General features: G+C 42.2%; 2 protein-coding genes across 2 annotated transcripts; one reads left to right on the top strand and one right to left on the bottom strand.

The window, feature by feature from the left end:
* The first annotated feature begins 1,679 nt into the window (after positions 1-1,679).
* Positions 1,680-5,052, top strand: LOC104421418 (SNF1-related protein kinase regulatory subunit beta-1). Its single transcript, XM_010033354.3, has 4 exons — positions 1,680-2,306; positions 3,308-3,486; positions 3,598-3,760; positions 4,511-5,052. The coding sequence occupies exons 1-4, from the start codon at positions 2,076-2,078 to the stop codon at positions 4,826-4,828; spliced, it is 891 nt and encodes a 296-aa protein (XP_010031656.2). The 5' UTR covers positions 1,680-2,075; the 3' UTR covers positions 4,829-5,052.
* A 2,675-nt stretch (positions 5,053-7,727) lies between these two features.
* On the bottom strand, positions 7,728-10,033 carry LOC104421419 (calmodulin-7). Its single transcript, XM_010033355.3, is given in 3 exon segments — positions 7,728-8,254; positions 8,257-8,514; positions 9,822-10,033. Coding segments are annotated over 3 exon segments (447 nt in total). The 5' UTR covers positions 9,898-10,033; the 3' UTR covers positions 7,728-8,141.
* Positions 10,034-10,434: the final 401 nt, after the last annotated feature.

Genomic DNA, 10,434 nt, shown 5'->3' on the forward strand with positions numbered 1-10,434 from the left:
TGTCAAATTAACGTAATGTACATTCCTTTTCTACCATGTCATTAAGCAATTCGCCTCTTTAGTAAAGGTCGATATCCAAAAGATCAGATTGAGAAATTAAAAAATAAAGAGTCAGAGCACTCAATTGAACAACATAGATTTATAGTTTGCTGGGTGCCGGAGCCAGAGCAACTCAATGTCAAATTTGGGGATTTTTCTCTCTGACGAAAAAGTTAGGATTAGGTTTGCAAATTGACCTAAAGTTGGTTTTTTTTTTTTGACAAAGAGTTCAGGTTATGCAACCAAGTGATTTGTTGATTAGTTAGAACTATTATCATCAAAACTTGGGCTTTCTTTTCCAATTTTGTTTTTTTGGCTACTTTTGCGATCATCTAGCGTCGAATCAATGTAACATAAATTCGTTTTTTGCCATGTCGTCCTGTTTACTAGAGGTTATTGATCAAAATCTCTGATTACGTAATTCAAGAAAGTCAGAGGACTTTATTGCATAAAAAAATTCAAAAGATCAAATTAAGAAATTAAAAAAAAAAGTTAGAGCACTGAATTGAACATCATAAAATTATAGTTTGCCGGTGCCGGAGTCGGAGCAACTCAACAGCAAATTTGATGATTTTTTCTTCGACATAAAAAGTTAGGATTAGGTTTGCAAATAGACCCAAAATTGGGGTTTTTTTTTTTTTTCTAGAGAAAGAGCTTGGGTTGTGCAACCGAGTGCGTTGTTGATTAGTTATGACTATTATTGTCAAAACTTGGGGGTTTTCCCTTCCAATTTTGTTTTTTTTTGGCTAATTTTGCGCTTATCTAGCGTTGAATTAACATAACGCACGTTCCTTCTCTGCCGTGTCGTTAAGCAACTCGTGTGTTTAGTAGAGTTCATTAATCAAAATATTTGATTACATAATTGGAGAAAGTCAGAGGACCTGACTGCATAAAAAAATTCAAAAGATCAAATTGAGAAATTGAAAAAAAAAATAAAGAATCAAAGGTCTCAATTGAATAACATAAATTTATAGCTTGCTAGTGCCAGAGCCAAAGCAACTCAATGGCAAATTTGGTAATTTTTTCTTTGACAGAAAAAAGTTAGGATTAGGTTTGCGAATAGACCTAAAGTTGCCATTTTTTGTTTTTTGGATAAAGAGTTTGGGTTGTGCAACCAATTGCTTTATTGACTGGTTACAACTACTATAGTCAAAACTTGGATTTTCTTTTCCGATTTTAATTTTTTTGGCTAATTTTGTGCTCATCTGGCTTCAAATTAATGTAACATACCTTCCTTTTTTGCCACGTTGTTAAGCAATTCACCTGCTTAGTGGAGGTCAGTGATCAAAATCTTTGATTACATAATTCGAGAAAAGTCAGAGGACTTGATTACATAAAAAATTCAAAAGATCGGATCGAGAAATAAAAAAAAAAATGTCAGAGCACTCAATTGAAGAACATAAATTTATAATTTGCCCGTGCCGAGCCAGAGCAACTCAATTGCGAAAATTAGAAAATTTAAAAAGAAAATTCGCAACGAAAATTCAGCCCGTCCCTTTCATTGGAACTCCCCCTCCACCCCCACCAAACGGCGGGCCCCCCTGCCACGCGGGCCGGCGCGTGGGAGGCGCGTCCCGCGGGATTGCGCGTGGGGGGCCTCTCCCCATCTCGTGACTGACGTGCATTACTTCTTCTCCCTCGTTTAGTTTATCCATTTCGTTTCAATCCCACGACTCCTTCTCTCTCTCTCTTCTCTTTCTCTCTCTAAGATTGCTCCGCCGTCTCCGGCGGTGCCGCGGCGTTTCCCGACCGGTCGTCGCTTCCTGCGAATCGAAATGCGACGGCTCTGATCGCCGGACCGGCCCGCCATTTCCGCTCCGCCGGCACCTCCTTCGAGCTTCCCTCTCCCTCCGAAGCTGCACCAGTGCTTATTACATATAATATATATATATATATATATATATATATATCTGTATAAATATTTCGCATCGAAACCGAGGGCGGATTCTACGCGTGGGGGAATATAATAGATTGCATTCTCGCCGTCGCTGCTTTGTCGCGAGTTGGAGCCGCGATCTGCAGATCTGCCGAGCGCCATGGGGAATGCTAACGGGAGAGAGGAAGGGCCGCACGACGATGACGACGACGACGCCGACGCCGCCGCCGCCCACGCCGGATCGAATGGCGTGCGGCTCCCCCGCGAGAACCACGCGCCGGCCCCGCCGCACGCGCCGCCCCCCGAACCCGCCGCGGGCCGGGCTCCTGCTCCTCCTCCGCCCCTCGCTATCCCCGCGCACACTCCGCTGCCCCTCGTCTTCGCTCCTCAGGTCATTCCGCCTTGCCCTCGCCCTCGCCCTCGCCCTCGCCCTCGCCGCGCGCGGTTCACGTGTTGCGGTCCCCCCCTTTTTTTTTTTTTTTTAGTGTTTTCCTGCGGGATGATGCCGTGTGTCGATTTCCGTCCGCCTTGGTTTGACTTGTCAATCGATCGCGTGGTTTCTAGTGCCGGAGGTAGTGCGCGTGTTGTCGTCGTGTAGTCCGTGCTTATCGTCCGATCGGATGCATGCATCTATCGGCGACGATTACTAGGTGTTATCGCGTATCGATCTTTGCCTCCTCCGTCTGATTTTTGGGGCGTTCGTTTTTCCATCTTGTGCTGCGTCCAGGATGGTGAATGTTTCATGCTATATAATTTCATGTATTATCCCCCTAGAAATGGAGATTTATGATAATAGTTTTGTGGGCAACCGTAAATCTTTTTTTTTTTTTTTTTGGTTAAATTTTTTTTCTTTTTTCTTTTTTGTGGTCTGCCTGTTACTGTCGTTAGATATGCTTGGACAACCTTAGCGATTCTTTTGTCAGTACGAGATCGTTGCTTTACCTCTCTGCAGTGTAAAAAGCTGCATTCTCACCTTTTGGCTGATATTCTTGTGGAGTCTTAGAAAGAAGATGAAGATCGTGATGACGTTTGCTATCGGTTTGTGACAATTATGACTTCTGTAGTTTGCGACGGGAAGACTCCACTTTGATACTATAATTGTCCTCAGCTGCCTTTGATCTGCTTGCTCCGAGTTTAGTTTACATTTCACGGGCATTGCCTTTCTGCTGTGTGCTTATTCTTTCTCATATGCCTACCTACTTTTGTATCTGTTGAGCTATCTGTGATCCCGGCATGCGTGTTTAAGAATCACGTCTGAATTTTTTAGTTGTTATAGTTCGGAAGATGGGTTGCAAGGATATGTTTCATGAATTGTGTCTTAAACATTTAGATGAACACTCGTGATGATAATGCCTTCAATTGATGAGTTGCTTTTAACTTTGTCATATTTAGATTCCTACGCCTCCATTTCAAAGGAGTGATGGCCTTGTCGCTTTTACTCAGAGTAGGCAGAATGAGTCTCAAGGAATTGCTGATAATCCTTCTGAGGGAGGAATTCCCACGGTCATTGCATGGCAATATGGTGGCAATGATGTGGTGGTGGAAGGATCGTGGGACAATTGGGGATCTAGGTGAGGATTGCGATCTTTCCATTTGTTATGTTTATTGGCTTCTGCAAAACCAGTTAGAAGAGAAAGCGCAGAGCTGACTAAAGCCAGTTAGTTGATTACTTTATATTGCAGGAGAAGACTACAGAGATCTGGTAAAGATTATTCTATCCTTATGGTCCTACCATCTGGCGTATACCATTACAGGTTTATTGTTGATGGTCAATGGAGATATAGTCCAGATCTCCCCCATACTACTGATGAGATGGGCCAAGTTTGTAATATACTGAATGTTGACGTAAGTTCTATATAGATTCACGGAGCTTGTTTAACTGTACATTGTATGTGCATGAATGTGATTTAAGTACTTCCTCATTCAAAATCTTTTCTTATGCATAAACAAATTGTACCCGGTAAGCATCTAGAGGGGACGAGACATTTGCTTTGTGTTAGTGATGTTGTTTTCAATGGATGACACCTCCACTTTGTATGAGTTGGTTTTTGGTGGTTCATTTGAGCTCTTGTGGGATATTTGGGGGCCTGTCCCCACTATAGCATTATCGATCAACTCAGTTACACAGGAAAGGTTGTGAATCCAAAATGTCACAACAGACAGGCAGAGGTTTTTTTTTTTTTTTTTTTTTTGGAGCATTAAAGAGATTTGAAGATTGATGGTTGATTAATTAAAATGATAATACCTTTTCCGATGCTACTCTTGCTATTATGGTTGGTTTCTCATAATTTTTGTAATTCTTTCGGTACACTCTTACATGCACAGATTTTAATCAAATATTGACTGGATACTAAATTACTGACTCTGAGCAGTGCTATCTTCTTGGTCAATTTCTTTTGGATGGGTTTTTTGTTTGGGGTGGGGTAAGCCAAGTTTGCGATAACCTGCCCTTTATGCTGAAGGCAAGCAAAATACAAACTTGTAGATGTATGCAATGGATGCAAATGCTTGATATGTACACACACATATTGTTGGGTAATCTGAGATTCTTTTAGTGACCCTAGTGGACTTAACATTGTCCCATCACTTCTGCAGGATTATGTTCCCGAAATTTTGGACAGTGTGGCTGAATTTGAGGTTCCATCGTCACCTGATTCTAGTTACAGTCAAGTGCTGCCAGCTGAGGAAGAATTTGCGAAGGAGCCAGTGGTGGTTCCTCCTCATCTTCGTCTAACTGTCTTGGATACAGAAAATTCAGATGAAACTGCTCCGCTCAAGCCCCAACATGTCATGCTTAATCACCTTTTCTTAGAGAAAGGAAGGACCCCCCAGTCCGTAGTTGCTTTAGGATTGACTCATAGGTTTCAGTCCAAGTATGTAACTGTTGTGCTCTACAAGCAGCTCAGAAGGTAGATATTTTGTTTTGTTCTTTGTAAAGATAGACTTGTGTTTTGGGCAAAGTTGTCTTGTTAATAACAATACTCTCATATACAGCCCCCTGCGTGGCTGTAGTACTCAAGAATTTTTATGTTTCACTTTATCCCTCGACTTTTGAAGGTGAGTATCGTCTTGAGGCTGTTGTCCTCAATGTAAATTAACTATACATTAGGGAGGAATGTGAAAATTATTTCCTGCTAGAGAGGAGAATTTGGATCTGTTGCAGCATCCCTAGTTGGAAACCGATGAGTGAATTCGTTTATTGGTGCAAAAAGAGCTCAGGCCTTTTGCATTGATCAGTTGCCTATGATCTTATACATGAATGTGGCGGTCATTTGAAGCACAGTTTCAATCCCTGATGCAGTCCACAAACCTAAATCTGCTCCATATTTCGACAACCAAATTTTAGCATCATAATTTACTGAGTATGTATTCTTTCAGATGAGACTCTTGGACAGTGTTTTCTGCTGAAAGCTTTGAAAATGAGTTGCACCGTTCTGCGAAATAGGCTAGTGCTTTTCGTCTCTGTTGAACTTTTGCTTAATAAGTAGCCTTTGCTGCAGAGCTGACTAACCTGCCGACATGATAGCCTACTGGCTGCTGGGGGTTGGCTGGTCTTGTGCTGTTTAAATGTTTAGATTTTTTGTTTCGACTTCTTGCAATTTTCCTTCTGGTTTTGTTAAGTTTGCTTTTGTAATAGTAATTCTCGATACTTTCAACATCTCCTATTCTTCTTCAAAGGTGAGTGATTGTTGTCATAATTGTAGTCGATGTTGCTATCCTCGATATCCTCTTTTCCTAACCCACGGTGGAAAGCAACGGTCAAAACTTAACACCTTCAGCTTGGTTCTGAATAAATTGCGCTTCAGATTGTGGGTTGAATTAGGTCGGCAACTTGGCAGTTTCATTCGTGCGTTGAGTGATTGCTTGCTCCCTGGATGATTTGGTCCATCCCTATCTCCGTATCTCAGTCTTAGTCCCGTAGACAATCAATGTTCTAGCAAGCGAAATACTTGTAGTTCATCTCTCTCTCTCTCTCTCAGAGGAAAATCTCATGCAGTCCAGGATGAACTCAGTGATCTTCCAGCGAGACATGGAGAATAGTCAATCCGGTCCCATGACAAGATAAACTGAAATCGAGACCCTGCCTCTTTTATTTATTGGCCTAATCGTATATATCAAGTCTTATTACAGGACAACCTAGGAGGCATGCACATCATAGCAGTAGCATGGATAGATTTTGCCTCGTCCGCTCTATGCTATCTGCTCCAATCATTCGTCCATCTGTTCCCTCCTTCTCCTGAGGAAAAGAAAAGCACGAAACCCAAATTTATCAGTGCTGTAATACTAAACACAACGGACTCGGTTCTTGAACCAAGGCACCTGGAGATTTAATGAATTTTCTCACAGGGGCTAACACATTTTCTGATGGCTTGGATCATTCATCTCGGTACGAATAAACCACGGTAGAGAGGACATCACCATTCTCTCGTATTCTCAATTGCTGCGTGCTACCCTGTTACTACTGCTACAATTTTTCGCTCCTCAGAGGCGAATTCACGAACCTGGTGGGTGTCCGCTTGACAACAGTGGACTCTAGAGATGGTTTTGTCTCTCTTTGTCGCCACTAGAGATGAGGGTTTTGCAGATGAAGGGAAGAAAGAGGTACAGATGGAATCGAACGAAAGACTGCCACGTCAGGCATGTTGGGCAGCAACACGAGATTTAGCCATCCACGGTTGGGATGCTACTGCATTTCTTTCGGGGACCAGACGCTGGCCTTGTTAACCGAGATCTACATCTTCATGTCATCGTAGAGCCGATCCAGGGATGATCCAATTACAATCCGTAGTCGAGATGTGTTCGGGAGTATTGAAGTAAATGGAGGTCGGACAAGTTGAAGGCCACTTTGATACGGCAAACAAGCAAAAAGAAGGCGAAACCGAATGATAATCAGCAAAAACAGTTGGATTAGTTATTAACCGTGCAATGCTTCAGCCATCCTTCAGAAAGAAGGCGAGGCAGGCAAAAGACGATTCACCTCCGTCACACATCTCCACTCAATAAAGGACCAAATGATACATAGATTAGTTGCTTGGCGAACCACATTATGTTGTTTTGATCAAGTAAAATCCATATGGTTCAAGTGCATTTACTTGACGCCAAAAAAAAAAAAAAAAAAAAAAAAACAACAGCTTCCCAAATGTTAGCGTTTAGCAACTTTAGATTTCAGCTTGTATCCTGAAAATTCTGCTTGGCCTCGTTACTTTTTTCTGTAATTTGAAGAAACTGCCCCACGACACTGGCAGATAAAACCTAATTTTCTTTTTCTAACTAGGTATCGTCAAATCTCAGTCGCAATGGAAAAGAAGAGAAGACGAAGAGAGTCAAGTGACATTTGCCAATGGAGGATGGCACCTAGGTAATTCCTGGGATTTAATTCTCCATATAGAAATTTGATTGGGTGGCTTTCCAAAATTCCATTTTAAGTCAGTTCAGGTATAGTAGTTCACTGTGAAGTCAGATATCAGAATCGAACTGAAAAACCAAAGCACACAAAATAGCCAAACAAAGAATTAAACCAGGACTAATGTCGACACTTCCCCTTCTCCAAAAGACCACATTCCAACAAAATGGGAAGCCTGATTTTAAAGAAACACTCGAATGACAATCTCGAGCGACCAGTTTCAAAGTGAATAAAGTAGATTGCGTCCATTGGGAATCACCTGGGCTTGGCACTGCAATTTCCCCAGTGCTACCACCTCATTGGTGGTATACGCATTTCAATCATTACGTCTATCTAAAGCCAACAAGGGCCTATATTTGGATTTGGATATAAAGTGGAGCTCCAAAAGTTTCATCAAATAGAGATTGGTTTAAAGAGAAATCACTAACAGCTGGAATTCTTGGACAGAGAGAGGAAGTAATTTACAAACTCAATCAACCAGAATAAGGATCAATCAGTCAATACAAACAAAAGCATCCAACCTCTCAAGACCGATCAAGGTTCACAATACCAAGAAAAAGGCAGATAACAGACAGAATATTGACCATTACCATACATTTAGGCTAAACGAGAAATGGAACAAACAAGTGGATAGCAATGAAGTGCTATAAAACAAAGCAAACAATGGAACACATAGACCGCCCCACAACAGTTAAAAATGTGAATGATGATGAAAGCCTAAGGTGAAATCAAAATCTCATCGAACTTATCTGCCCTGTTCCCTTCTTTCTACATTTTTTGATTTTTGATAGTTAAGATGATGCATTTGAAAGGGATGGGTCCTCACTTGGCCATCATGACTTTGACAAACTCTTCATAGTTGATCTGGCCGTCGCCATCCACATCAGCCTCACGGATCATTTCATCAACTTCCTCATCAGTCAGCTTCTCCCCAGGTTTGTCATCACATGACGCAGCTCAGCTGCAGAGATGAAGCCATTCTGGTCCTTGTCGAACACTCGGAAAGCTTCCTTGAGCTCCTCCTCAGAGTCGGTGTCTTTCATCTTCCTAGCCATCAAATTAAGGAACTCCGGGAAATCAATGGTGCCGTTACCATCGGCATCCACCTCATTGATCATATCCTGAAGCTCTGCCTCAGTGGGGTTCTGCCCCAGTGACCGCATAACAGTCCCAAGCTCCTTAGTAGTAATACAACCTGCGACAATGAAGTGTGAGCATCACTATCTTCTATACAAAAACAAAGCACCAGATATACAATATGAGTTAGCAGAGGGACCTAGGAAGAGACTTTAACTTGAAAGGAAAAGAAAGGAAGAGAGAAGGGTTCCCTGGTTAGACCAAATGCCACATGTATGGTTGAAGATGATGAAAAGCAGATGATAAGAGACAAAAAGAAAATAGTTTACTTTGTCACCAATTCAACCGAAAGATGGTTTCCCTTTCTAGAATTCTGTCGTGCTGGTAGATTGTAGGTACTTTTATATGTCAATGTTGCATTATGGACTTTTATGCCTGATGCGAGTAAAAATCCTATTAATCAATTCATATCACAAAAATTACTCATATAGATGCTCTGACAATTATGCATCTCTAGAATCTACAAAACTGAAGATGTCCTAGTACTAGTAAAATCCTCTCAACATTCCCATATCGAAGCAATTGACAACGCGCTTTGGTCAAATAAGGTTAAATTCAACACATCATATGGCAGGCCATTTTAGGTAACTATTCATCACGCTGCAAACATTAAAGAAAGACATTAACATAGCTAAACATAACATAATAAGCCAAGTCCAAAGCTAATTGAACATTGGAAAAACGATGATAACAGACTCGATCAAGAAACTGCTAGTTTCCTCCAATATCGAGTGCGATCTGGACGATTGAAAACTCTGAAAGAGGAACGCACGTGAAAAAATTGATCAAAACAAAACAAATCCACGAGCGCATAGGATTTTTCAGCTGCATCATGCAGATAAACGATCCAACGAAGGTCAAGCGACCACGGACGATGGAAAACTCAACAGCGCAACGCATCACACATGAACCGAAAAAACCGACCAGAAGCTAGAAGCAGCAAACCAGCTAGAGAAGGAACCCCCAAATCTGGACTACAGCAGGTCACACATCAACAGCCGCGAATTCGACAAAACAAAAATAAAAAAAATCGGAAGAAATCGCCCGCGCAAACAAGCCCGAGAAGGCGCAACAATCGCGCAACACAGAAGACGGAAACGAAAAGGAGCACATCGACAGAGAAATCTCCACCTCCGTCGACTACCCCGGATCACACGGCAAAAGAAACGAGCCGACGGCGAGACAAGCACCTCACTCAGATCACCAAAAGGAAATCGCGGAAAACAAATCCGAATCGGAGCGATCAGATGCGATCGCGCGATCGATAAACAACCAGATCTGCCGAAAGGAAGGGGGAAACAAAAAGGCACGAATCGCCTAGATAGAGAGAGAGAGAGAGAGAGAGAGAGAGAGAGAGAGAGAGACCGTCGCCGTCCTTGTCGAACAGGCTGAAGGCCTCCTTGAACTCGGAGATCTGATCGTCGGTGAGCTGATCCGCCATGGCTGAGGAGGGGGAAGAGACAGGGACGTGTAGAGAGAGAGAGAGGGATTCCAACTGGTGGAGAGATGATGGCGATGAAGGAGGAGGAGGAGATGGCTGGAAAAACCGAAATGGTGCAAGAAAAGGTCACGCTTATGCGAGATTATATATAACCGCAAGAAAATGGAAGGGAGAGGTCGTGGTGGGCCCGCGTCTCCCCCCTTCCCCCCAGCGCATCCGATTCTCTTATCCCTCTCTCTCTCTTCCAATAATCTTTCATTCTGAAAAGGATTTTTCCTTTCCGAAAACAAATCGAATTATTCATATATTAATTTTTTCGGTCGGTTATTTAAATATTAATTTGCAAAAACAAATCACCTCTCTTTTCCATTTACCAATTCCATTCATATTAATTTAAACGTCCCTGCCCAAGTGAAGAATCGAGCTCCCTACCTCCCTTTTTCTCTTTTCCATTTATATTAATTTAAACGCCCCCGTCCAGGTGAGATGGAGGAATCGAGCTCCCTTTTTCATATGAAAAAGTGAGGTGGTAAATTT

The sequence above is a fragment of the Eucalyptus grandis genome, chromosome 10 (assembly GCF_016545825.1).
Source record: "Eucalyptus grandis isolate ANBG69807.140 chromosome 10, ASM1654582v1, whole genome shotgun sequence".
NCBI lineage: Eukaryota > Viridiplantae > Streptophyta > Magnoliopsida > Myrtales > Myrtaceae > Eucalyptus > Eucalyptus grandis.